The sequence below is a fragment of the Carcharodon carcharias genome (assembly GCF_017639515.1).
Source record: "Carcharodon carcharias isolate sCarCar2 chromosome 27 unlocalized genomic scaffold, sCarCar2.pri SUPER_27_unloc_1, whole genome shotgun sequence".
NCBI lineage: Eukaryota > Metazoa > Chordata > Chondrichthyes > Lamniformes > Lamnidae > Carcharodon > Carcharodon carcharias.
Window position 1 is genome coordinate 7,131,859 of NW_024470624.1, and position 27,353 is coordinate 7,159,211.

The 27,353-nt window shown below is 56.2% G+C and overlaps 2 protein-coding genes across 3 annotated transcripts in view; both read left to right on the top strand.

Moving 5' to 3' along the window:
* Positions 1-1,447, top strand: part of LOC121273656 (rho guanine nucleotide exchange factor 40-like) — a 231,445-nt gene extending 229,998 nt beyond the window's left edge. For both annotated transcript variants that reach the window (XM_041180801.1, XM_041180802.1), the window contains one exon: positions 173-1,447. In XM_041180801.1, the coding sequence (XP_041036735.1) occupies positions 173-399 (227 nt within the window). In that variant the 3' untranslated portion in view covers positions 400-1,447. The remainder of the gene's footprint in view (positions 1-172) is intronic.
* Positions 1,448-12,329: 10,882 nt separating this feature from the next.
* Positions 12,330-13,502, top strand: LOC121273629 (isocitrate dehydrogenase [NAD] subunit gamma, mitochondrial-like). Its single transcript, XM_041180774.1, has one exon. The coding sequence runs from the start codon at positions 12,330-12,332 to the stop codon at positions 13,500-13,502; it is 1,173 nt and encodes a 390-aa protein (XP_041036708.1).
* Positions 13,503-27,353: the final 13,851 nt, after the last annotated feature.

Below are 27,353 nucleotides of genomic sequence, written 5' to 3' on the forward strand. Positions count from 1 at the left end.
CCAGGGGACCGACCCGATTGCCCGGATGGACGACTTGGAAAAGCCGGTGCGGACGGCGCGGGGTAGGGTAGGGGGCGGCGAGGGACGAGTCACCACGAGGAGCGGGCGGAAGGAGGTGGCCGGCTGAATTTCACCAGCCGGGAGAGGCGGGCCTGAGAGGGGTGGGAGGTGAGTGTCCCCCGGACGTCTGGCAGTCCCTGGATCCCGGTGAAGCGCCGGCTGAGCCGAGGCTCGGAGCGGTCAAGGGCGGGAATGATCATTTTTTTTTACGCGGTTTGCCGGCGACTTCAAGGGCCCAATGCCCTCCTTTTCCGGACTCTCCCCCCACTCCTGTCCTCTCCAGCGCCACAACCACCACCACCGCCGCCACCCCCGCTTCACCGCCAACCTCCGTGGTGAGGGCAGCAATCGCCGCCGCCGACTCGGCGGGTGGGGAGAGACTGGCTGGGTTGCCTTAGCCTCCCCACCGCCAACCCTCCGCGACTTCACCGGGGATGGGGTCCGAGGCTCCACCCGCCCGCCCTTGGAGAACCGGTGACTTGACGCCGGCTGGTTTCTCGGTGACGTTTTCCCCCCAGTTGACGGCCGAACAGGAACGCGAGTCTGGTTAACAGAACGTCGGCGTTTGCCGGTCAATGTCGGAGCCCCCGAACGGAGACTCTCCACCGGGGGTTGGCGGGGGGGGCGGGGTGTGTGGTGCGGTTGGGTTGATGGACCTCGCTGGGATTACCACCCCCTCCCCCCAACCACCGCCCACAGCAGAGCCCACGCTCGGAAGGGGAGCTTCCGTTCCTGCCAATTGGTGCGTTTATTTATTTATTTTTTGAACCCCACTCCCCCTCAGCCCCCAGGTCCCCTGCCCCCCTCCCCCCCCGAGCAACAAACTCCCCCTCGTGGGACTGCGTGGGCGCGATAGGCCGAATGGCCTGGCCCCTTGCTGCGCCGTTGCTTTCCATTGGTTCTACCCCGCCCACCGGCTTCAGGGGGGTGGAGGGGATGGGGCATCTCCCTTCTCCTGGGGACCATAGTTTACCCCTCAATCGCCGACGCCCTTTGAAAAGGGGATGACCAGGTCACGGCGAGCGAGCGGGCTGGCCCGTCTCCAGCACGGAGGTGTAGTCGGGTAAAATTCACTCCCTCCACCACCCTCAACATTCACTCCCTCCACCACCCTCAACATTCACTCCCTCCACCACCCTCAACATTCACTCCCTCCACCACCTTCAACATTCACTCCCTCCACCACCTTCAACATTCACTCCCTCCACCACCTTCGACATTCAGTCCCTCCACCACCTTCGACATTCAGTCCCTCCGCCACCTTCGACATTCACTCCCTCCGCCACCTTCGACATTCACTCCCTCCGCCACCTTTGACATTCACTCCCTCCGCCACCTTCGACATTCACTCCCTCCGCCACCTTCGACATTCACTCCCTCCCCCACCTTCGACATTCACTCCCTCCGCCACCTTCGACATTCACTCCCTCCGCCACCTTCGACATTCACTCCCTCCGCCACCTTCGACATTCACTCCCTCCGCCACCTTCGACATTCACTCCCTCCGCCACCTTCGACATTCACTCCCTCCGCCACCTTCGACATTCACTCCCTCCGCCACCTTCGACATTCACTCCCTCCGCCACCTTCGACATTCACTCCCTCCGCCACCTTCGACATTCACTCCCTCCGCCACCTTCGACATTCACTCCCTCCGCCACCTTCGACATTCACTCCCTCCGCCACCTTCGACATTCACTCCCTCCGCCACCTTCGACATTCACTCCCTCCGCCACCGACGCACAGTAGCAGCAGTGTGTGTACCATCTACAAGATGCACTGCAGCAACTCATCGAGGCTCCTTCGACAGCATCTTCCAAACCCACGACCGCTACCGTCTAGAAGGACGAGGGCAGCAGACGCACAGGGAACACCCCCACCTGGAAGTTCCCCTCCGAGACGCACTCGCCATCCCGACTTGGGAATGTATCGGCCATTCCTTCACTGTCGCCGGGTCAAAATCCTGGCAACTCCCTCCCTAACAGCATGGTGGGTGTACCTACACCACAGGGATTGCAGCGGCTCAAGAAGGCGGGCAATTAGGGATGGACAGGAAATGCTGGGTCTAGCCAGCGAAGCCCACATTTCACCTTCCCCTCTTTCTGACCGTGGAGCAACGAATGGGAATGGGACCTTTACCACCCCTCCCCACCCATCCCCCCCCCCACACCCCGCCGTGGAATATGCTGATGGGTGTCCTCGCTTTTAAGGTCTCGCCCAAAAAAACGATGCCTCTGACCGGGCCGCCCGCACCCCACCCAGCCCACCCGCACGGGCACCAGGAATGTGCCGCCCCGGACTACAGGGCTTGCGTCTCTGGAACGCGGACCGGAGACTTGGGAGGGACGAACGAGACCCGCCGGGCCGGTGGTCCGCACCCAGCACCCCCCCCACTCCCCAAACCCCCTGTGCCCGCGATTGATCCACGGGTACTCCCGCCCGGTTGTGGCACCGAGTCTGATGGGGAAGAGGAAGAGAACGGTTTCGGATTCACCGGGTCAGTGCCTGGAGGGGCGGGCATTGTGGAGGGGTTGGTGGAGATTCCTGAATCCGTTGGGACTGAAAGAGACGCTCTGATTTGATAGAGAGAGAGAGAGAGAGAGAGAGAGAGACACAGTGTTATGAAGACAAACCATGCTGTAAATTAAATAAACATTTGGTAAGGACCTTTGATCACTGTGTTTGTGTGTGTGTGAGTGTGTGTGTGTGTGTGTACACCTCTACATTGAGATATAGCACCACTTGTTACCGTCACCCCAATCTCCACCCGTTTCACATTTCTGTTTCCTTCAGCCATTTTAATGGCCACACACAGGCAGTCGGCCATTTTGTTGGCCGCTCATAGACAGGCGGCCATTTTGTTGGCTGCTCTCAAGCAGTCGGCCATTTTGTTGGCCACTCTCAGGCATTCGGCCATTTTGATGGCTGCTCACAGGCAGTCGGTCATTTTGTCGGCCGCTCACAGACAGTTAGCCATTTTGTTGGCCGTCCTCCATTTTGTTGGCTGTCCTCAGGCTGTGGCCATTTTGTTGGCTGTCCTCAGGCTGTCGGCCATTTTGTTGGCTGCTCTCTGGCAGTCGGCCATTTTGTTGGCTGTCCTCAGGCTGTTGGCCGCTCTCAGGCAGTCGGCTGTTTTGTTGGCTGCTCACAGGTAGTCGGCCATTTTGTTGGCCGCTCTCAGGCAGTCGGCCGTTTTTTTGGCTGTAATCAGGCAGTCGGCCGTTTTATTGGCTGTCCTCAGGCTGTCGGCCATTTTGCAGGCTGCTCACAGGCATTCGGCTATTTTGTTGGCCGCTCACAGACGGTCGACCATTTCGTTAGCCGCTTTCAGGCTGTCCTCCATTTTGTTGGCTGTCCTCAGGCAATCAGCAATTTTGTTGGCTGTCCTCAGGCTGTCGGCCATTTTGTTGGCTATCCTCAGGCTGTCGGCCATTTTGTTGGCTGTCCTCAGGCAATCAGCAATTTTGTTGGCTGTCCTCAGGCTGTCGGCCATTTTGTTGGCTATCCTCAGGCTGTTGGCCATTTTGTTGGCTGTCCTCAGGCTGTCGGCCATTTTGTTGGCTGTCTCAGGCAGTCGGCCATTTTGTTGGCTGTCCTCAGGCAGTCGGCCATTTTGTTGGCTGTCCTCAGGCAGTCGGCCATTTTGTTGGCTGTCCTCAGGCAGTCGGCCATTTTGTTGGCTGTCCTCAGGCAGTCGGCCATTTTGTTGGCTGTCCTCAGGCAGTCGGCCATTTTGTTGGCTGTCCTCAGGCAGTCGGCCATTTTGTTGGCTGTCCTCAGGCAGTCGGCCATTTTGTTGGCTGTCCTCAGGCAGTCGGCCATTTTGTTGGCTGTCCTCAGGCAGTCGGCCATTTTGTTGGTCACTCTCAGGCAGTCGGCCATTTTGTTGGCCACTCTCAGGCAGTCGGCCATTTTGTTGGCCACTCTCAGGCAGTCGGCCATTTTGTTGGCCACTCAGGCAGTCGGCCATTTTGTTGGCCACTCTCAGGCAGTCGGCCATTTTGTTGGCCACTCTCAGGCAGTCGGCCATTTTGTTGGCCACTCTCAGGCAGTCGGCCATTTTGTTGGCCAATCTCAGGCAGTCGGCCATTTTGTTGGCCGTTCACAGGCAGGCAGTCATTTTGTTGGCCGTCCTCAGGCAATTAGCAATTTTGTTGGCCGTCCTCAGGCTGTCGGCCATTTTGTTGGCCACTCCCAGGCAGTCGGCCATTTTGTTGGCCGATCTCAGTCAGTCAGCCATTTTGTTGGCCTTTCACAGGCAGTCAGCCATTTTGTTGGCTGCTCACCGGCATTCGGCCATTTTGTTGGCTGCTCATCGGCAGTCGGTTATTTTGTTGGCTGCTCACAGGCAGTTTAGCCATTTTGTTGGCCGTCCTCAGGCTCTCCTCTTTTTGTTGGCCGTCCTCAGGCTCTCCTCTTTTTGTTGGCCGTCCTCAGGCTGTCAGCCATTTTGTTGGCTGTCCTCAGGCTGTCGGCCATTTTGTTGGCTGTCCTCAGGCTGTCGGCCATTTTGTTGGCTGTCCTCAGGCTGTCGGCCATTTTGTTGGCTGCTCTCTGGCAGTCGGCCATTTTGTTGGCTGTCCTCAGGCTGTTGGCCACTCTCAGGCAGTCGGCTGTTTAGTTGGCTGCTCTCAGGTAGTTGGCTGTTTTGTTGGCTGTTCACAGGCTGTCGGCCATTTTGTTGGCCGCTCTCAGGCCGTCGGCCGTTTTGTTGGCCGCTCATAGACAGGCGGCCATTTTGTTGGCTGCTCTCAAGCAGTCGGCCATTTTGTTGGCCACTCTCAGGCATTCGGCCATTTTGATGGCTGCTCACAGGCAGTCGGTCATTTTGTCGGCCGCTCACAGACAGTTAGCCATTTTGTTGGCCGTCCTCCATTTTGTTGGCTGTCCTCAGGCTGTGGCCATTTTGTTGGCTGTCCTCAGGCTGTCGGCCATTTTGTTGGCTGCTCTCTGGCAGTCGGCCATTTTGTTGGCTGTCCTCAGGCTGTTGGCCGCTCTCAGGCAGTCGGCTGTTTTGTTGGCTGCTCACAGGTAGTCGGCCATTTTGTTGGCCGCTCTCAGGCAGTCGGCCGTTTTTTTTGGCTGTAATCAGGCAGTCGGCCGTTTTATTGGCTGTCCTCAGGCTGTCGGCCATTTTGCAGGCTGCTCACAGGCATTCGGCTATTTTGTTGGCCGCTCACAGATGGTCGACCATTTCGTTAGCCGCTTTCAGGCTGTCCTCCATTTTGTTGGCTGTCCTCAGGCAATCAGCAATTTTGTTGGCTGTCCTCAGGCTGTCGGCCATTTTGTTGGCTATCCTCAGGCTGTCGGCCATTTTGTTGGCTGTCCTCAGGCAATCAGCAATTTTGTTGGCTGTCCTCAGGCTGTCGGCCATTTTGTTGGCTATCCTCAGGCTGTTGGCCATTTTGTTGGCTGTCCTCAGGCTGTCGGCCATTTTGTTGGCTGTCTCAGGCAGTCGGCCATTTTGTTGGCTGTCCTCAGGCAGTCGGCCATTTTGTTGGCTGTCCTCAGGCAGTCGGCCATTTTGTTGGCTGTCCTCAGGCAGTCGGCCATTTTGTTGGCTGTCCTCAGGCAGTCGGCCATTTTGTTGGCTGTCCTCAGGCAGTCGGCCATTTTGTTGGCTGTCCTCAGGCAGTCGGCCATTTTGTTGGCTGTCCTCAGGCAGTCGGCCATTTTGTTGGCTGTCCTCAGGCAGTCGGCCATTTTGTTGGCTGTCCTCAGGCAGTCGGCCATTTTGTTGGCTGTCCTCAGGCAGTCGGCCATTTTGTTGGTCACTCTCAGGCAGTCGGCCATTTTGTTGGCCACTCTCAGGCAGTCGGCCATTTTGTTGGCCACTCTCAGGCAGTCGGCCATTTTGTTGGCCACTCAGGCAGTCGGCCATTTTGTTGGCCACTCTCAGGCAGTCGGCCATTTTGTTGGCCACTCTCAGGCAGTCGGCCATTTTGTTGGCCAATCTCAGGCAGTCGGCCATTTTGTTGGCCGTTCACAGGCAGGCAGTCATTTTGTTGGCCGTCCTCAGGCAATTAGCAATTTTGTTGGCTGTCCTCAGGCTGTCGGCCATTTTGTTGGCCACTCCCAGGCAGTCGGCCATTTTGTTGGCCGATCTCAGTCAGTCAGCCATTTTGTTGGCCTTTCACAGGCAGTCAGCCATTTTGTTGGCTGCTCACCGGCATTCGGCCATTTTGTTGGCTGCTCATCGGCAGTCGGTTATTTTGTTGGCTGCTCACAGGCAGTTTAGCCATTTTGTTGGCCGTCCTCAGGCTCTCCTCTTTTTGTTGGCCGTCCTCAGGCTCTCCTCTTTTTGTTGGCCGTCCTCAGGCTGTCAGCCATTTTGTTGGCTGTCCTCAGGCTGTCGGCCATTTTGTTGGCTGTCCTCAGGCTGTCGGCCATTTTGTTGGCTGTCCTCAGGCTGTCGGCCATTTTGTTGGCTGCTCTCTGGCAGTCGGCCATTTTGTTGGCTGTCCTCAGGCTGTTGGCCACTCTCAGGCAGTCGGCTGTTTAGTTGGCTGCTCTCAGGTAGTTGGCTGTTTTGTTGGCTGTTCACAGGCTGTCGGCCATTTTGTTGGCCGCTCTCAGGCCGTCGGCCGTTTTGTTGGCCAGTCTCAGATAGTCGGCCGTTTTGTTGGACGTCCTCAGGCAGTCGGCCGTTTTGTTGGCCGCTCTCAGGCAGTCCGCCATTTTGTTGGCTGTCATCAGGCTGTCGGTCATTTTGTTGGCCGCTCTCAGGATGTCGGCTATTTTGTTAGCCGCTTTCAGGCTGTCCACCATTTTGTTGGCTGTCCTCAGGCAGTCGGCCATTTTGTTGGCTGTCCTCAGGCTGTTGGCCGCTCTCAGGCAGTCGGCCATTTTGTTGGCTGTCCTCAGGCTGTTGGCCACTCTCAGGCAGTCGGCCATTTTGTTGGCTGCTCTCAGGCAGTCGGCCGTTTTGTTGGCTGTTCACATCAGTCGGCCATTTTGTTGGCCCTCCTCAGACTGTCGGCCGTTCCGCCGTCCATTCAGCAGCGCGCGCTTGTCCCTGTTGCGTCGGAGCCCGAACGCGGTTCACTTGCGCGACTTTCAGTCCCGGCCATCCCTTCCTCCGTTTGGGTAGCCAGGCCTCTCTGGTGCAAAGTCCCTGTCTGAGCTCCACCTCCTCCCCCCACCCACCCCCCCCACCACCCTTGGCCTCCCACCAGCCGCCAAGTCCATCCTCCCTCCCTCTCTCCTCCCCCACATCCTTCCATCAGGCTTCTGCCAAGAGGGCGACCTTTCACCCTGCCACGGTCAAGGCCTTCTCCCCGAGGCCTGCCGGAAGGTTCCGCTCAAAACAGCAAAGCTGATTCCCGGTCGCCAGGGCAACCCCTGTGTTGACAACGACAACACTCGGTGTCAGCGCCGAAATAACACAATGCTGGAATGGCCAAATCTGATGAAAGGAATTTAAAAATGCGTCTTGATGAGGGCCAAAACATTGTTGCTATGGTGACCGACAATATGAAATACAGGTTTAGTGAGTTCAGTGGGGGGCAGCAGTCGTGAGAGTTGACTTGAATAAGCTGGAGGAAGTACATTGTGTGCAGTTTGCACCATATTTCCCTCCGGTATGTGGATTGTACACAGGCGGGCACCCATTCACTGCCGCTCCCCAGTATCCTTGAGGGCACTGGGAGTCCTTAGGCCTAGGCCAGGGCGTGGGGGGGGTTAACATTGACCAGAAACTGAGCCGGACCAGCCATGTAAATACTGTGGCTACAAGAGCAAGTCAGAGGCTGGGAATCCTGCAGAGAGTCACTCACCTCCTGACTCCCCCAAAGTCTGTCCACCAGCTACAAGGCACAAGTCAGGAGGGTGATGGGACTCCCCCCCCACTTGCCTGGATGAGCGTGGCTCCCACAACACTCGAGAAGCTCGACACCGTCCAGGACAAAGCAGCCCCCGCTCGATCGGCACCCCATCCACCAACATTCACTCCCTCCACCACCGACACACAGCGGTGAGCAGTATGTGTACCATCTAAAGATGCACTGCAGCAACTCACCGAGGCTCCTTCGACTGCACCTTCCAAACCCACGGCCACTACCATCTAGAAGGATGAGGGCAGCAGACGCACGGGGAACACCAACACCTGGAAGTTCGCCTCCGAGCCGCACTGACCATCCTGACTTGGGAACATATCGGCCGTTTCTTCACTGTCGCCGGGTGAGAATCCTGGGAACTCCCTCCCTAACAGCATGGTGGGTGTACCTTCACCACAGGGGCTGCAGCGGCTCAAGGAGGCGGCTCACCCACCACCACCTTCTCAAGGGGGCAATTAGGGGGGTGGGGCAATAAATGCCAGGCCCGGCCCAGCGACGCCCACATCCCGTGAATGAATTAAAAAAGACTCCCCTTTAGGCTCAGCTGCCCCAGGGAGTAAATGCAGTGTCCCTCCCATGTGCAAGGAAGAAACTAGAGCAGGAGGCGAACTGTCAGCCCCTCGAACCTGCCCCGTCATCCAATACAGGGGGTGGGGACAAAGGATTTAAAAAAAAAACATGTTTAAAAAAATTTGATTTAAAAAGGTGTAAGGATGGGGAAAAGAGTTCATGGTCTGAAGTTGTTGAACTCAATATTCAGTCCGGAAGGCTGTAAAGTGCCTAGTCGGAAGATGAGGTGCTGTTCCTCCAGTTTGCGTTGGGCTTCACTGGAACAATGCAGCAAGCCAAGGATGGACATTGGGTATGAGAGCAGGGTGGAGTGTTGAAATGGCAATCGACAGGGAGGTCTGGATCATGCTTGCGGACAGACCAAAGGTGTTCTGCAAAGCGGTCACCCAGTCTGCATTTGGTCTCTCCATTGTAGAGGAGACCGCATCGGGAGGAACGAATGCAGTGGACTAAATCTTTACACCTTTTCAAATCCAATTTTTAAAAATTAGTTTTTAAATGTTTTTTTAAATCCGACTTTACTCTTCGCCCCCCCACCCTCCAAACAAAGGGCCATCTGTCACTTGCTTCTATGTTTTGCCGTCACAGAGTACTCACCCTTATTAACACATTCTCCTTTCTTACCTTTACGCCGCTATCAGCACCTTCTTTAGTCTTTAACACTACCGTTAACACTCCCTTTGTCTTGTGTCCATGATATCTTTGTCAATCTCTCCTTTGCCCCCACCTGTCTCTGACCTTCTATCTTGCCTCACCTGCTCCTCCCCCTCTCAAACAGTATACAATCCATCACATTTCTACTTCTCTTTAGCTCTGAGGAGGAGTCGCACAGACTCGAAATGTTAACTCTGTCTCTCTCTCTCCACAGAAGCTGCCAGACCTGCTGAGATTTTCCGGCAATTTCTGTTTTCATTGTAGATGGTACACACACTGCTGCTACTGTGCGGGAGGGAGTGAATGTTTGTGGATGGGGTGCCGATTGAGCGGGGGCTGCTTTGTCCTGGACGGTGTCGAGCTCGAGTGTTGTGGGAGCTGCACTCATCCAGGCAAGTGGGGAGTGTCCCATCACACTCCTGACTTGTGTCTTGTAGATGGTGGACAGGCTTTGTGGGGGGGAGTCAGGAGGTGAGTGACTCTCCGCAGGATTCCCAGCCTCTGACCTGCTCTTGTAACCACAGTGTTTATATGGCTGGTCCAGTTCAGTTTCTGGTCAATGGTAACCCCCAGGATGTTGATAGTCAGGGATTCAGCAAAGGTAATGCCCATTGAACATCAAGGGGCGATGGTTAGATTCTCTCTTGTTGGAGATAGTCATTGCCTGGCACTTGTGTGGCGTGAATGTCACTTGTCACTTGTCAGCCCAAGCCTGGATATTGTCCAGGTCTTGCTGCATTTGGACATGGACTGCTTCAGTATCTGAGGAGTCGCAAATGGTGCTGAACATTGTGCAATCGTCAGCGAATATCCCCACTTCTAACCTTATGATGGAAGGAAGGTCATTGATGAAGCAGCTGAAGATGGTTGGGCCGAGGACACTACCCTGAGGAACTCCTGCAGTGACGTCCTGGAGCTGAGGTGACTGATTTCCAACAACCACAACCATCTTCCTTTGTGCTAGGTATGTCTCCCACCAGCAGAGAGTTTTCCCCCTGATTCCCATTGACTTCAGTTTTGCCAAGGCTCCTTGATGCCGCACTCGATCAAATGCTGCCTGGATGTCAAGGGCAGTCCCTCTCACCTCACCTTGGATGGGGTGGTAATTGGCCGGGTTGGATTAGTCTTGCTTTTTGTGTACAGGACATACCTGGGCAATTTCTCACATAGCCGGGTAGATGCCAGTGCTGTAGCTGTACTGGAACAGCTTGGTTAGGGGCGCGGCAAGTTCCGGAGCACAAGTCTTCATTACTATTGCCGGAATATTGTCAGGGCCCATAGCCTTTGCAGTATCCAGTGTCTTCAGCCATTTCTTGATATCACATGGAGTGAATCGAACTGGCTGAAGACTGGCATCCGTAATGCTGGGGACCTCCGGAGGAGGCCGAGATGGATCATCCACTAGGCACTTCTGGCTGAAGATTGTAGCGAATGCTTCAGCCTTATCTTTTGCACTGATGTGCTGGGCTCCCCCATCAGTGAGGATGGGGATATTTGTGGAGCCTGCTCCTCAAGTGAGTTGTTTAATTGTCCACCACCATTCACAACTGGAGGTGGCAGGTCTGGCGGGTGTGCCACTTTCTGCCGGGGTGGGGGGCGGGGGGGGCGGTGGCTGGGGGGGGTTGGCGGGGCCAGCGAGGGGTTTGGAGTATTTCAATATTCCAATCCATGTGTGGATGGGGGGTTGGGGAGTGGAGTGTTCCATTCTCTCCATGTGGGGGGGTGCCAGACTGTTCCATTCTCACCTTGGGTGGTGGGGGGGGGGGGGTGGGAGGGGGAGGTGGGGTGTTCCATTCTCCCCATTTGGGGGGAGGGGGGGGTGGTAGAGTGTTCCATTCTCTCCATGTGGGGGTGGGGGGGGTGTCAGAGTGTTCCATTCTCACCTTGGGTTGGGGGGGGGGGGGGGGGGGGACTGTTCCATTCTCCCCATATTGGAGGGGGGGAGTGGAGTGTTCCATTCTTTCCATGTAGGGGGTGTCATAATGTTCCATTCTCCCCATTTAGGGGGTGGAGTGTTCCATTCTCCCCATTTGGGGGGGTGTAGTATTCCATTCTCCCCATCTGTCTTTGCCGGGGGGTGGGGGGGGGTTGGAGGTGGAAATGGCTCAGGCATCTCTCTGGTTTCCATCAGCCCCGAATCCCAGCGGACGTCGTCTTTCACACGGGCAAACGCGAGGAAGAACAAATACAACGATAAACGACGAGGAGCAGACCGCGCCGCCCTTCTACCCCCAACCACCCCCCCCCCCCCCCCCCCCCACCCGCACCCTCCGCCGACAGAAAGGCGGTTCCTTGGGAAACCCAAGGCCGAGGCTTCGCCCAAGGTGGAAGGCCCCGTGACGGCGCATGCGCGGCCCTTGGCGCGCGGAGGGCGGGAAGCGGCCATTGATCGAGGAGGCCGCGTGCCATGACATCTCAACTGTGGGCGGAGTTCCCGCGCGACGCGAGGGAGGCGGGGCATTTGACGTCACACACCCCCTCCCACCCGCCATCAAGCAGCCCTCGAGGGCGGGGATAGGCAGTGGAACCGCGTGCGGGAGGCAGGTGTCGACGTCGCCAGGTTGGAAGCGGCGGGCCAGCGCGGTGTTCAAAGGGCCAGGTAGCCGAGGGAACGGGGCGACGTCACAATAGGATAGAGGGGGAGGGGGCGGCGCGTGAGCGCGAAGGGTCGGTGCGGCAGGGCGCGCAGTTCAAAGCACCCGGTCGGCTGGGGAACGGCTGCATCACAATGGGGCGGGGTGGGGGTTGCGGAGAGGTCAACAGTACCGTGACCCGGCGGGGGGGGGGGTGGTGGAGAGAGTCCTGGCTGAGATTACATTAGGGTGGGCGGGGCCTCGGCGAGGCCAGCAATAGCGTGAGGCGGGGCCCGGCGGCAGGGCGGGGATGGCCCTGGGTGAGATTACAATAGGGTGGGCGGGGCCTCGGTGAGGGCAACAATGGCGTGAGGCGGGGCCCGGCAGGAGGGCGGGGAGGGTCCCGGGTGAGATCACAAAAGAGTGAGCGGGGCCTCCGTGAGGTCACAACAGGGTGGGCGGGGCCTTGTTGAGGTCAACAATGGAGTGAGGCCGGGCCCGGCGGGAGGGCGGGGAGGGTCTTGAGTGAGATCACAATAGAGTGGGCGGGGCGTCAGTGACGTCTCCAACAGGCAGGCGTGGCTTCCCCGCCGGCCCCCCCCCCCCACCTTCTCCCTCCCTCCTCCACAGTGAGCACATGGCCTTCCTGAGGCACCTCTCCTCCCGCCTGCTCCCCGCCGCCTGGCCTCGCCCCTCCCGCCCACTCGCCCGGGGTCTCACCGCGAGCCCAGAGCAGCCGCGGCAGCGACGGCACCCGGGCAAGCTGTACGGCGGCCGGGCCACGGTCACCCTCATCCCCGGCGACGGGGTGGGCCCGGAGCTGATGCTCCACGTCGAGCGGGTCTTCCGGGCCTCGCACGCCCCGGTGGACTTCGAGGAGGTGCGGGTGGACAGCGGCGCCGCCGACGGCCGGGACATCGGCGCCGCCATCGCGGCGGTCCGGCGCAACCGGGTGGCGCTGAAGGGCAACTTCGAGACGGCCATCGAGCGGCTGCCGGCCCATCGCCGCTCGCTCAACGTGTTCTTCCGCACCGAGCTGGATCTCTTCGCCAGCGTCAACCGCTACCGCAGCCTGCCAGGCCTGGGGCCCGCCGTCGCCACCGTCGCCGGCCCCCCGCTGGACATCGTGGTCATCCGGGAGACCACCGAGGGCGAGTACGCCCACCTGGAGCACGAGAGCGTGCCGGGCGTGGTGGAGAGCCTGAAGATCATCACCCGCGCCCGCTCGGTGCGGCTGGCCGAGTTCGCCTTCAGCTACGCCCGCCGGCACGGCCGCCGGAGCCTGGCAGTGGTGCACAAGGCCAACATCATGAAGCTGACCGACGGGCTGTTCCTGCGGTGCTGCCGGGAGGTGGCGGCCGGCTACCCGGAGATCGAGTTCGGCAGCCTCATCGTGGACAATGCCACCATGCAGCTGGTGAGCCAGCCGGGCCGCTTCGACGTGCTGGTGACGCCCAGCCTGTACGGGGTGGTGGTCAACAACATCTGCGCCGGCCTGGTGGGGGGGCCGGGCCTGGTGCCGGGCGCCAGCTACAGCCATCGCTGCGCCGTCTTCCAGACGGCCATCCGCAACACGGCGCCCGGCTTGGCCGGGCGCAACGCGGCCAACCCCACCGCCATGCTGCTGGCCGGCTGCCTGCTGCTCGACCACCTGCGGCTGGGCGGCCACGCCCGCCTCATCCGGGGTGCCGTCCTGGGGGCCCTAAGGGACGCCGGGACCCGCACGCTCGACGTCGGGGGGCGCGCCTCCTCCACCGAGGTGGTGGACTACGTCGTGGGCCGAATCCAGCAGGAGCAGCAGCGGCCGTGAGAAGCCTTCGGATCGGAAAGAGACGGACTCCCTCCCTCCCTCCCTCCCTCCCTCCCACCCACCAACCCCACCACCCTTCTGCCCCCCCCCTCCCCCCATTCCCCCCCCCCCGGTGATCATTTTGCTCGTGTATATCGAATTAAATAACATGTATCGCTTGGTAGTACGGAAAGCGAGTCTTTGCTGGGGGCGGGGGGTTGGGGGGGTCGTGGGGGGGGAGATTAAGCCACACGTTGGACAAGCTTTATCTCGCTGACCAGTTGGGACAGATGCAAGAATGTCAAATTTCGGAGACAGAACGACTTGCGCCGCTTGAGAGATCCCAGGAACGAAAGGCTTAACACATGAGGAATGTTTGAGGACCCTGGGTCTATACTTGATGGAGTTTAGAAGGATGAAGGGGGTGGATCTGATTGAAACTTACAGAATACTGAAAGGCCTGGATAGAGTGGACGTGGGGAAGATGTTTCCATGAGTAGGAGAGACTAGGACCCGAGGTCACAGCCTCAGAGTAGAGGGAAGACCTTTTAGAACAGAGATGAGGAGAAACTTCTTTAGCCAGAGAGTGGTGAATCTATGGAATTCATTGCCACAGAAGGCTGTGGAGGCCGGGTCACTGAGCGTATTTAAGACCGAGATAGATAGGTCCTTGATTGGTAAGGAGGATCAAAGGTTACGGGGAGAAGGTGGGAGAGTGGGGTTGAGAAACTTATCAGCCGTGATTGAATGGCAGAGCAGACTCGATGGGCCGAATGGCCTAATTTCTGCTCTGATGTCTTATAGTTTTATAAAGTGCGCTGAGGCGGGGGGCGCCTTCCTATCCCCCCCCCTCCCCTCCTCATCACTCCACCTCCGCCGGGCGTTGAAAGGGGGGCCCCCTTCTCGGCCAAGCCCCTTCGTCCGGCTCGGCGCGAGGTCGGCTGTAGGTCGAGCGAGCCGCCTTGACCAGTCTTCCTTTCCTCCCCCTTTCACCCACAGTCCGACAGCGCTGTAACTCTTCATGTTCCTCGGAGCTAAAAGGCTGGCGAGTGATTCCCATTCCTACCTCCCGCAACCGGCGGGTTTACGCACCAGGTCCGATCCCCCGGTGTCAATTTGGGCAGCCCCCTAGAAATCCGATGTAGATTTTTGCTTTCTTCTTACTATCTGAGGTTTAATAGGTTGGTGGGGGTTGGGTTGGGGGGGGGGGTTGCGGGGGGGGCGGTGGCGGGGTTTGCGTTCGCTTCTGCTGCTCGACTGACTATTAGGTCGTGAAGATATTTCCCACCTCATTGGGGGGGGGTGGGGGTGGGGTGCAGTGGGGGTGTCCAGTGATGAATGGGGGAGTGGGGACCAGCAGTGGTAAACCATGAGTTGGGGAGGGGGAGGGGTGGGGGTGGAGGGTCACGAAAGCAAGCGGGCCTTCTCTCCTCGTGAACCCGTTCTAGATCAGTGCCGTGAGTTGACACGTTTGGACCTTCCAGGCGGGAAACTGGGACGATGGCAGCAACTGGCCCTTGGCTGCATTGAGAGGTCCCGAGACGCTTGGCGAGAGCGACTGTCCGCCAGAATTTGAGGCTGTGCCCACGTGAGAGCGGGCCAGCAGACATTGGGTCAGAGGACCAAAGGCCTGGACAAAGACGTGCTTTTAAAGGTGCATCTCACAGGGGGAGGGCGAGTGAGGCGGTAGAGTTTTAGGGAGGGAGTTGCCCGGAAAGCTGACACCCAGCCCACCAGCTGAAGACACGGCCGCCAAAGGTGGAGCAGTTGATATATGGGGTGGGGGTTGAGGGATGATATGGCGTGGAGTTATAGGGTAGGCTTGAGGAATGGGGTGGGGTTGAGACATGAGGTGGTGTGGAGATATGGGGTGGGGGTTAAGGGAAGAGGCGAGGTTGAGATATGGGGTGCGGTTGAGGGATGAGGTGATGTTGAGATTTGGGCAGGGGGTTGTGGGTCGAGGTGTTGAGATATGGGGTGGGAGTTGAGGGATGAGGTGGTGTTGAGATATGGGGTGGAGGCTGAGGAGGAGGGTTTGAGATATGGGGTGCGGGTGAGATATCGGCGGTAGGGGTTGAGGGATGAGGCAGTTTTGTGATTTGTGTTTGCAGTTAAGGGATGAGTTGTTGAGATGTGGGGTGGGGGTTGAGGGATGAGGTGGTGTTGAGATATGGGGTGGTTTTTGAAGGATGAGGCGGTGTTGATATATGTGGTGAAGGATTAAGGGATGATGCAATGTTGAGATATGGGGCGGGGGCTAAGGGAAGTGGTGAGTTTGAGATATGGGGTGGTGGTTGAGGGATGAGGTGGTGTTGAGATATAGGGCAGGGGTTGAGGGATGAGATGCTGTTGAAATATGGGGTGGTGGTCGTGGGATGAGGTGGTGTTGAGATATGGGGCAGGGTTTGAGGGATGAGGGTGTTAATATATGTGGTGGAGGATTGAGGGATGAGGCAGTGTTGAGGTATGGGGCGTGGGTTGAGGGAAGTGGTGGGTTTGAGATATGGGGTGGGGGTTGAGGGATGAGGTTGGGTTGAGTTATGGGGTGGGGTTGACGTATGGGGTGGGGTCGAGGGATGAAGCGGTGGTGAGATATGAGGAGCAATTGAGGGATGTGGCGGTGTTTAGAAATGGGGAGGGGTTTGAGGGTTGAGGTAGGGTCTAGTTATTGGATGAGGTTGAGGGTTGATGTGGTGTTGAGATATGGGGTGGGGGTTGAGGAATGAGGTGGTGTTGCAATATGGGGTGGAGGTTGAGTTGTGGGGTGGGGTGTGAGGGATAAGGTGGTGTTGAGATATGGGGTGGGGGTTTGAGGAATGAGGCTGTGCTGTGACATGGCATGGGGTTTGAGGGATGTGGTGGTGTTGAGATATGGAGAGGGCTTTGAGGAATGAGGCGGTGGTTGAGCAAAGAGGTGGGTTTGAGAAATGGGGTGGGTGTTGAAGGATGAGGTGGGGTTGAGGTTTGAAGTGGGATTGAGATATGGGGTGGGGGCTTGAGGGATGAGGTGGTGTTGAGATATGGGGTGGCAGTTGAGGGCTGAGGCGCCTTTGAGATATAGAGTGGGGGTTGAGGGATGAGGTGGTGTTGAGATATGTGGTGGAGCATTGAGAGATCAGGCTGTGTTGAGATATATGGCAGGGGTTGAGGGATGAGCCGGTGTTGAGATATGGGACGGGAGTTGAGGGATGAGGTGGTGTTGAGATATGTGTCGGGTGTTGATGGATGAGGCATTGTTCAGATATGAGGCGGGGGTTGAGGAATGAGGTGGCGTTGCAATATGGGGTGGAGGTTGAGATGTGGGGTGTGAGGGATGAGGTGCTGTTGAGATATGGGGCGGGGATTTGAGGAATGAGGCTGCGCTGGGTAATGGGGCGGGGTTTGAGGGATGAGGTTATGTTGAGATATGGAGTGGGAGTTGAGGGCTGACGCGGTCCTGAGATATGGGGCGGGGGTTGAGGGATGAGGTGGTGTTGAGATATGGGGTGCGCATTGAGGAATGAGGCTCTGTTGAGATATGGTGCGGGGGTTGAGGGATGAGGTGGTGTTGAGATAAGGGGTGGGGGTTGTGGGATGAGCCGGTGTTGAGATATGTGGTGGGGGCAGAGGATGAGGTGGTTTTGGGATATGGGTTGGGGGTTGAAGAATGAGGTGGGGTTGAGGTTTGAAGTGGGATTGAGATATGGGGTGGGGGCTTGAGGGATGAGGCTGTGTTGAGATATACGGCGGGGTTTGAGGGATGAGGTGGTGTGGGGATATGGGGTGTGGATTGAGGGAAGAGGTGGGTTTGAGATATGGGGTGGGGTTGAGGTATAAGGTGGATTTAAGATATGTGGTGGGGTTGACATATTAGGCAGGGTTGAGGGATGAGGCGGTGGTGAGATATGAGGAGTGGTTGAGGGATGAGACAGTGTTGAGATATGTGGTGGGCATTGAGGGATGTGGCGGTGTTGAGATATAGTGTGGGAGTTGAGGAATGAGGTGGTGTTGCAATATGGGGTGGAGGTTGAGATGTGGGGTGGGGTGTGAGGGATAAGCTGGTATTGAGATATGGGGTGGGGTTTAGAGGAATGAGGCTGTGCTGTAAGATGGTGTGGGATTTGAGGGATGAGGTGGTGTTGAGATATGGGGTGGGAGTTGAGGGCTGAGGCAGTCTTGAGATATGGGGTGGGGGTTGAGGAATGAGGCTGTGTTGAGATATGGTGCGGGGGTTGAGGGATGAGGTGGTGTTGAGATAAGGGGTGGGGGTTGTGGGATGAGCCGTGTTGAGATATGTGGTGGGGGCAGAGGATGAGGTGGTTTTGGGATATGGGTTGGGGGTTGAAGAATGAGGTGGGGTTGAGGTTTGAAGTGGGATTGAGATATGGGGTGGGGGCTTGAGGGATGAGGCTGTGTTGAGATATACGGCGGGGTTTGAGGGATGAGGTGGTGTGGGGATATGGGGTGCGGATTGAGGGAAGAGGTGGGTTTGAGATATGGGGTGGGGTTGAGGTATAAGGTGGATTTAAGATATGTGGTGGGGTTGACATATTAGGCAGGGTTGAGGGATGAGGCGCTGGTGAGATATGAGGAGTGGTTGAGGGATGAGACGGTGTTGAGATATGTGGTGGGCATTGAGGGATGTGGCGGTGTTGAGATATAGTGTGGGAGTTGAGGAATGAGGTGGTGTTGCAATATGGGGTGGAGGTTGAGATGTGGGGTGGGGTGTGAGGGATAAGCTGGTATTGAGATATGGGGTGGGGTTTAGAGGAATGAGGCTGCGCTGTAAGATGGTGTGGGATTTGAGGGATGAGGTGGTGTTGAGATATGGGGTGGGAGTTGAGGGCTGAGGCAGTCTTGAGATATGGGGTGGGGGTTGAGGGATGAGGTGGTGTTGAGATATGTGGTGGAGCATTGAGGGATCAGGCAGTGTTGAGATATGTGGTGGGGGTTGAGGGAAGAGGTAGGTTTGAGATATGGTTTGGGGGTTGAAGGATGAGGTGGGCTTGAGGTTTGAATTGAAGTTGAAATATGGGGTGGGGGCTTGAGGGGTGAGGTTGTGTTAAGATATAGGGTGGGGGTTGAGTTTTGTGGTGGGGGTTGAGGAATGAGGTGGTGTTGAGATATGTGGCGGGTGTTGAGGGATGAGGTGGTGTTGAGATATGGGGCGGGGGTTGAGGGATAAGCCGGTGTTGAGTGGGGAAGGAGTTGAGGAATGAGCCGGTTTTGAGATATGGGGTGGGGGCTGAGGAGGAGGTGGGTTTGAGATATGGGGTGTGGGTGAGATATCGGCGGTAGGGGTTGAGGGATGAGGCAGTCTTGTGATTTGTGTTTGCAGTTAAGAGATGAGTTGTTGCGATATGGGGTGGAGGATTGAGGGATGAGGCTGTGTTGAGATATGGGGCGGGGGCTAAGGGAAGTGGTGGGTTTGAGATATGTGGTGGGGGTTCAGGGATGAGGTGGTTTTAGGATATGGGTTGGGGGTTGAAGGATGAGGTGGGGTTGAGGTTTGAAGTGGGATTGAGATATGGGGCGGGGGTTGAGGGATGAGCCGGTGTTGAGATATGGGGCGGGGGTTGAGTGATGAGGTGGTGTTGCAATATGGGATGGAGTTTGAGATGTGGGGTGGGGGTTGGAGGAATTAGGCTGCACTGTGATCTGGCGTGGGCTTTGAGGGCTGAGGCAGTCTTGAGATATGGAGTGGGGTTGAAGGATGAGGTGGTGTTGAGATATGTGGTGGAGCATTGAGAGATCAGCCAGTGTTGAGATATGGGATGGGGGTTGAGGGTAGAGGTGGGTTTGGGATATGGGTTGGGAGTTGAAGATTGATGCGGGGTTGAGGTTTGAATTGGGGTTGAGATATGGGGTGGGGGCTTGAGGGGTGAGGTTGTGCTTAGATATAGTGCGGGGTTGAGATTTGAGGTGGAGGTAGAGGATTCAGTTGGTGTTGAGATATGTGGTGGGTGTTGAGGGATGAAGCGGTGTTGAGATTTGGGGTGGGGGGTTGAGGGATGAGATTGTGTTGAGATTTAGGATGGGGGTTGTGGGTTGAGGTGTTGTTGAGGTATGGGGCGGGAGTTGAGGGCTGAGGTGGTGTTGATATATGAGGCAGGCGTTGAGGGATGAGGCGGTGTTGAGATATGAGCCGGGCGTTGAGGGATGAGGTGGTGTTGTGATATGGGTTGGGGGTTGAGGGATGAGCCGGTGTTGAGTGGGGCAGGAGTTGAGGGATGAGGCATGTGGTGGGGGCTGAGGATGAGGTGGGTTTGAGATATAGGGTGCGGGTGAGATATCGGCGGTAAGGGTTGGGGTATGAGGCGGTGTTGATATATGTGGAGGAGCGTTGAGGGATGAGGCAATGTTGAGATATGGGGCAGGGGTTGACCGAAGAAGTGGGTTTGAGATATGGGCTGGGGTTTGAGGGATGTGTGGGGTTGAGATATGGGGTGGGGTTGAGATATGGGGCAGGGTTGCTAAGGTGGTTTTGAGATATGTGGTTGCAGTTAAGGGATGAGTTGGTGTTGAGATATGGGGCAGGGGTTGAGCGAAGAAGTGGGTTTGAGATATGGGGTGGGGTTTGAGGGATGAGGTGGGGTTGAGATATGGGGTGGAGTTGAGATATGGGGCGGGGTTGAGGGATGAGGCGGTTTTGAGATATTGGGTTGCAGTTAAGGATGAGTTGGTGTTGAGATATGGGGTGGAGTTGAGATATGGGGTGGGGGTTGAGAGATGAGATGGGTTTGAGGTGTGGGGTGGGGTTGACATATGGGGCAGGATTGAGGGATGAAGCGGTGTTGAGAAATGGGGAGGGGGTTGAGGGCTGAAGTGGTGTTGAGATATGTAGTAGAGCATTGAGAGATCAGGCAGTGTTGAGATATGGGGCGGAAGTTGAGAGAAGAGGTGGGTTTGAGATATGTGGTGGGGGTTCAGGGATGAGGTGGTTTTGGGATATGGGTTGGGGGTTGAAGGATGAGGTGGGGTTGAGGTTTGAAGTGGGATTGAGATATGGGGAGGGGGTTGAGGGCTGAGGTGGGGTTGAGTTATTGTATGAGGTTAAGGGATGACGTGGTGTTGCGATATGGGGTGGCAGTTGAGGGCGAGGCGGTCTTGAGATATGGGGTGGGGGTTGAGGGTTGAGGTGGTGTTGAGATACTTGATGGAGCATTGAGAGATCAGGCAGTGTTGAGATATGGGGTGGGGGGGTTGAGGGTAGAGGTGGGTTTGGGATATGGGTTGGGCGTTGAAGGATGAGGTGGAGTTGTGGTTTGAATTGGGGTTGAGATATGGAATCGGGGCTTGAGGGGTGAGGTTGTGCTTAGATATAGGGTGGGGGTTGAGATTTGAGGTGGAGGTCGAGGAATGAGGTGGTGCTGAGATATGTGGCGGGCGTTGAGGGATGAAGCGGTTTTGAGATATGGGGTGGGGGTTTGAGGGATGAGATTGTGTTGAGATTTAGGGTGGGGGTTGTGGGTTGAGGTGGTGTTGAGATATGGGGTGCGGGTGAGATATCAGCGGTAGTGGTTGGGGGATGACGCAGTTTTGAGATATGGAGTTACAGTTAAGGGATGTGTTGGTGTTGAGATATGGGGTGGGGGTTGAGGGATGAGGTGGTGTTGAGATATGGGGTAGGGGTTGAAGGATGAGGTGGTGTTGATATATGTGGAGTAGCGTTGAGGGATGAGGCAGTGTTGAGATATGGGGCAGGGGTTGAGCGAAGAAGTGGGTTTGAGATATGGGGTGTGGTTTGAGGGATGCGGTGGGGTTGAGATATGGATGGGGTTGAGATATGGGGCAGGGTTGAGGGATGAGGCGGTTTTGAGATATTGGGTTGCAGTTAAGGGATGAGTTGGTGTTGAGATATGGGGTTGTGTTTGAGGGATAAGGTGGTGTTGAGATGTGGGGTGGGGTTGACATATGGGGCGGGATTGAGGGATGAAGCGGTGTTGAGAAATGGGGAGGGGGTTGAGGGCTGAGGTGGGGTTGAGTTATTGTATGAGGTTAAGGGATGAGGTGGGGTTGAGATATGGGGTGGCGGTTGGGGAATGAGGTGGCGTTGCAATATGGGGTGGAGGTTGAGATGTGTTTTGTGGGTTTGAGGAATGAGGCTGCACTGTGATATGGCGTGGGATTTGAGGGATGACGGGATTTTGAGATATGGGGTGGCAGTTGAGGGCTGAGGCGGTCTTGAGATATGGGGTAGGGGTTGAGGGATGAGGTGGTGTTGAGATACTTGATGGAGCAATGAGAGATCAGGCAGTGTTGAGATATGGGGTGGGGGGGGTTGAGGGTAGAGGTGGGTTTGGGATATGGATTGGGCGTTGAAGGATGAGGTGGGTTGTGGTTTGAATTGGGGTTGGGATATTGGGTGGGGGCTTGAGGGGTGAGGTTATGCTTAGATATAGGGCAGGGGTTGAGATTTGAGGTGGAGGTTGAGGAATGAGGTGGTGTTGAGATATGTGGCGGGCGTTGAGGGATGAAGCGGTGTTGAGATATGGGGTGGGGGTTTGAGGGATGAGATTGTGTTGAGATTTAGGGTGGGGGTTGTGGGTTGAGGTGGTGTTGAGTTATGGGGCGGGTGTTGAGGGATGAGGTGGTGTTGAAATATGGGCTGGGGGTTGAGGGATGAGCCGGGTTTGAGTGGGGCGGGAGTTGAGGGATGAGGCGGTGTTGACATATGGGGTGGGGGTTGAGGGATGAGGTTGTGTTGAGATATGGGGCGGGGTTGAGGGATGAGGTGGTGTTGAGATATAGGGTGGCGGTTGAAGGATGAGGTGGTGTTGATATATGTGGTGGAGGGTTAAGGGATGAGGCAGTGTTGAGATATGGGGCAGGGGTTGAGCGAAGAAGTGGGTTTGAGATATGGGGTGGGGTTTGAGGGATGAGGTGGTGTTGATATATGTGTTGGAGGGTTGAGGGATGAGGTGGTGTTGCGATATGGGGCAGGGGTTGAGGGATGAGGCGGTGTTGAGATAGGGGGCAGGGGTTGAGCGAAGAAGTGGATTTGAGATATGGGGTGCGGTTTGATGGAGGAGGTGGGGTTGAGATATAGGGTGGGGTTGAGATATGGGGCGGTGTTGAGGGATGAGGCGGTTTTGAGATATGGGGTTGCAGTTAAGGGATGAGTTGGTGTTGAGATATGGGGTGGTGATTGAGGGATAAGGTGTTGTTGAGATATGGAGTGCTGGTTGAGGGATGAGGTGGTGTTGAGATATGGGGCGGGTGTTGAGTGGTGAGGTGGTGTTGAGATATGGGGTGTTGGTTGAGGGATGAGGTGGTGTTGAGATATGGGGCGGGGGTTGAGTGGTGAGGTGGTGTTGAGATATGGGGTGTTGGTTGAGGGATGAGGTGGTGTTGAGATATGTGGCGGGGGTTGAGGGAAGTGGTGGGATTGAGATATGGGGTGAGGGTTGAGAGATGAGCTGGGGTTGAGATGTGAAGTGGGGTTGACATATGAAGCGGTGGTGAGATATGAGGAGGGGTTGAGGAATGAGGCGGTCTTGAGATATGTGGTGTGGGTTGAGGGACGTGGTGGTGTTGAGAAATGGGGAAAGGGTTGAGGGCTGAGGTGGGGTTGTGGGATGAGGTGGGGTTGAGTTATTGTATGAAGTTGAGGGATGATGTGGTGTTGACATATGGGGTGGGGGTTGAGGAATGTCGTGGCATTGCAATATCGGGTGGAAGTTGGGGTGTGAGTCATAAGGTGATGTTGAGAAAAGGGGTGGGGTTTTGAGAAATGAGGCAGTCTTGAGATATGGGGTGGGGTTTGAGGGATGAGTGGTGTTGAGATATGGGGCGGGAGTTGAGGGATGAGGCGGTGCTGAGATATGTTCTGGAGCATTGAGGGATCAGGCAGTGTTGAGATATGGGGCGGGGGTTTGAGGAATGAGGCAGTCTTGTGATATGGGGTGTGCGTTGAGGGATGAGGTGGTGTTGAGATATGGGGCGGGTGTTGAGGGATGAGGTGGTGTTGAGATATGTGGTGGAGCCTTGAGGGATCAGGCAGTGTTGAGATATGGGGCGAGGATTGATGGAAGAGGTGGGTTTGAGATATGGTCTTGGGGTTCAGGGATGAGGTGGTTTTGGGATATGGGTTGGGGGTTGAAGGATGAGATGGGGTTGACGTTTGCAGTGAGGTTTCGATATGGGGTGGGGGCTTGAGGGATGAGGTTGTGTTGAGATATAGGGCAGGGGTTGAGGGATGAGGTGGTGTTGAGATATAGGGTGTGGGTTAAGGGATGGGGCGGTGTTGAGATATGGGCGGGAGTTGAGGGATGAGGTGGTGTTGAGATATGGGGTGGGTGTTGAGAGATGAGCCGGTGTTGAGTGGGGCAGGAGTTGAGGGATGAGGCGGTGTTGAGATATGGAGTGGGTGTTGAGAGATGATTTGGTGTTGTGATATGGGTTGGGGGTTGAGGGATGAGCCGGTGTTGAGTGGGGCAGGAGTTGAGGGATGAGGTGGTGTTGAGATATGGGGTGGAGGCTGAGGAGGAGGTGGGTTTGAGATTTGGGGTGCGGGTGAGATATCGGGTGCAGGGGTTGGGGGATGAGGCAGTTTTGAGATATGGGGTTACACTTAAGGGATGTGTTGGTGTTGAGATATGGAGCGGGGGTTGAGGGATGAGGAAGTGTTGATATATTTGGTGGAGGGTTGAGGGATGAGGTGGTGTTGAGATATGGGGCAGGGGTTGAGCGAAGTAGTGGGTTTGAGATATGGGGTGGGGGTTGAGAGATGAGGTGGTGTTGAGATATGGGGCGGGGGTTGAGGGATGAGGTAGTGTTGAGATATGGGGCGGTGGTTGAGGGATGAGGCGGTGTTGAGATATGGGACGGGCGTTGAGTGATGAGGTGTTGTTGAGATATGGGGTGGGTGTTGACGGATGAGTCGGTGTTGAGATATGGGGTGGATGTTGAAGAATGTGGTGGTGTTGAGATATGGGCGTTGGCTTATGGGGTGAGACGGTTTTGAGTTATGGGGTGGGTGTTGAGGGATGTGGTGGTGTTGAGATGGGGTGGGGGTTGAGGGATGAGGCGGTGTTGAGATATGGGGCGGGGGTTGAGTGATGAGGTGTTGTTGAGATATGGGGTGGGTGTTGACAGATGAGGCGGTGTTGAGATATGGGGTGGATGTTGAAGGATGTGGTGGTGTTGAGATATGGGCGTTGGCTTATGGGGTGAGACGGTTTTGAGTTATGGGGTGGGTGTTGAGGGATGTGGTGGTGTTGAGATGGGGTGGGGGTTGAGGGATGAGGTGGCGTTGAGATGGGGTGGGGGTTGAGGGATGAGGCGGTGTTGAGATATGGGGCGGGAGTTGAGAGATGAGGTGTTGTTGAGATATGGGGTTTGGTTTATGGGGTGAGGCAGTGTTGAGTTATAGGGTGGGGGTTGAGGGATGTGTTGGTTTTGAGATGGGGTGGGAGTTGAGGGATGAGGTGGGTTTGAGATATGGGGTGGGGGTTGAGAGATGAGGTGGGGTTGAGATGTGGGGTGCGGTTGACATATGGGGCAGGATTGAGGGATGAAGCGGTGGTGAGATATGGGGCGGGTTTGAGGGAAGAGGTGGGTTTGAGATATGGGGTGGGGATTGAGGGATGAGGTGGTTTTGCGATATGGGTTGGGGGTTGAAGGATGAGGTGGGATTGAGGTTTGAAGTGGGGTTGAGATATGGGGTAGGGGCTGAGGTATGTGGTGGGGATGAGATATCGGTGGTAGGACTTGAGGGATGAGGCACTTTGGAGATATGGTGTGGCAGTTAAGGGATGAGTTGTGGTTGAGATATGGGGCGGGGGTTGAGGGATGAGGTGGTGTTCAGATATGGGGCGGTGGTTGAGGGATGAGGCGGTGTTGAGATATGGGGCGGGAGTTGAGGGATGAGGTGGTGTTGAGATATGGGGTTTGGTTTATGGGGTGAGGCGGTGTTGACTTATAGGGTGGGGGTTGAGGGATGTGTTGGTTTTGAGATGGGGTGGGAGTTGAGGGATGATGTGGTGTTGAGATTTGTGGTGGGGTCGAGGAATGAAGTGGTGTTGAGATGGGGTGGGCGTTGAGTGATGAGGCAGTGTTGAGATATGGGGCAGGGGTTGAGGGAAGAGGTGGGTTTGAGATATGGGGTGGGGGTTTGAGGGATGATGTAGTGTTGAGATTTAGGGTGAGTGTTGTGGGATGAGGTGGTGTTGAGATATGGAGCAGGGGTGAGGGATAAAGCGGTGCTGACATATGGGGCCGGGGTTGAGGGATGAGGCGGTGTTTAGATATGTGGGGGAGCATTGAGGGTTCAGGCAGTGTTGGGATATGGGGCAGGTGTTGAGGGAAGAGGTGGGTTTGATATATGGTGTGGGGGTTGAGGGGTGAGGTGGTGAGATTTGTGGTGGGGGTTGAGGAATGTGGTGGTGTTGAGATATGGGGTGTGCGTTGAATGATGAGGCGGTGTTGAGATATGGGGTGAGGGATGAGGTTGTGTTGATATTGAGGGTGGGGGCTGTGGGATGATGTGCTGTTGAGATATGGGGCGGGTGTTGAGGTATAAGGTGGTGCTGAGATATGGGGCAGGTGTTGAGGGATGAGGCGGTATTGAGATATGGGGCGGGGGTTGAGGGATGAGGTTGTGTTGAGAAATGGTGTGGGGTTTGAGCGTTTTGACGGTGTTAAGATATCGGGTGGGCGTTGAGGGATGAGGCGGTGTTAAGATATGGGGCGGGGGTTGAGGGATGAGGTTGTGTTGAGATATGGGGCGAGCGTTGAGGGATGAGGTGTGTTTGAGATATGGGGCGGGAATTGAGGGATGAGGGTGTGTTGAGATATGGTGTCGAGGCTGAGGATGAGGTGGGTTTGAGATATGGGGTGCGGGCTGAGGTATGTGGTGGGGATGAGATATCGGTGGTAGGGGTTGAGGGATGAGGCAGTTTTGAGATATGGGGTGGCAGTTAAGGGATGAGTTGGTGTTGAGATATGGGATGGGGTTGAGGGATGAGGCAGTGTTAAGATATGTGTTGGAGGATTGAGGGATGAGGCAGTGTTGAGGTATGGGGCAGGTGTTGAGGGAAGAGGTGGGTTTGATATATGGGGTGGGGATTGAGGGATGAGGTGGTGTTGAGATTTGTGGTGGGGGTTGAGGAATGTGGTGGTGTTGAGATAAGGGATGTGCACTGAGTGATGAGGCGGTGTTGAGATATGGGGTGGGAGTTGAGGGATGAGGTGGTGTGGAGATATGGGGTTGGGTTGAGATATGGGGTGGGTGTTGTGTGTTGAGGTAGTGTTGAGATAGGGGGCAGGGATTCAGGGATGAGGCTGTGTCGAGATATGGGCTTGAGGGATGAGGCAGTGGTGAGATATGAGGAGGGATTGAGGGATGAGGCGGTGTTGAGAATGTGGTGGGGATTGAAGGATGTGGCGGTGTTGCAAAATTGGTAGGGGGTTGAGAGCAGATTTGGGGTTGAGGACAGATTTGGGGTTGAGGGATGAGGTGGGGTTGAGGGATGTGGTTGGGTTGAGTTATTGTATGAGGTTGAGGGATGATGTGGTGTTGAGATATGGGGGGGGTTGAGGAATGAGGTGGCCTTGCAATTTGGGGTGGAGGTTGAGATGTGGGGTATGAGGGATAAGCTGGTGTTGAGATATGGGGTGGGAGTTGAGGGATGAGGCGGTGTTGAGATATGGGGTGGGGGTATGAGGGATGTGGCGCTGTTGAGATATAGGTTGGGGTTTAAGGGACGATGTGGTGTTGAGGGATGAGATGGGATTCAGTGATGAGGTGGTGTTGAGTTTTGGGGCAGGGATGAGGTTGATGGATGAGGTGGTCTTGAGATATGGGGCGGGGGTTGAGGGATGCGGTGGCATTGAGAGATGAGGTGCTGTTGAGATATGGGGTGGGTATTTGAGCGATGAGGTGGTTTTGGG

What these genes read in the sequence shown, in the direction of transcription:
- LOC121273629 (XM_041180774.1), top strand. Translation starts at nt 12,330, where the DNA reads ATGGCCTTCCTGAGGCACCTCTCCTCCCGCCTGCTCCCCGCCGCCTGG.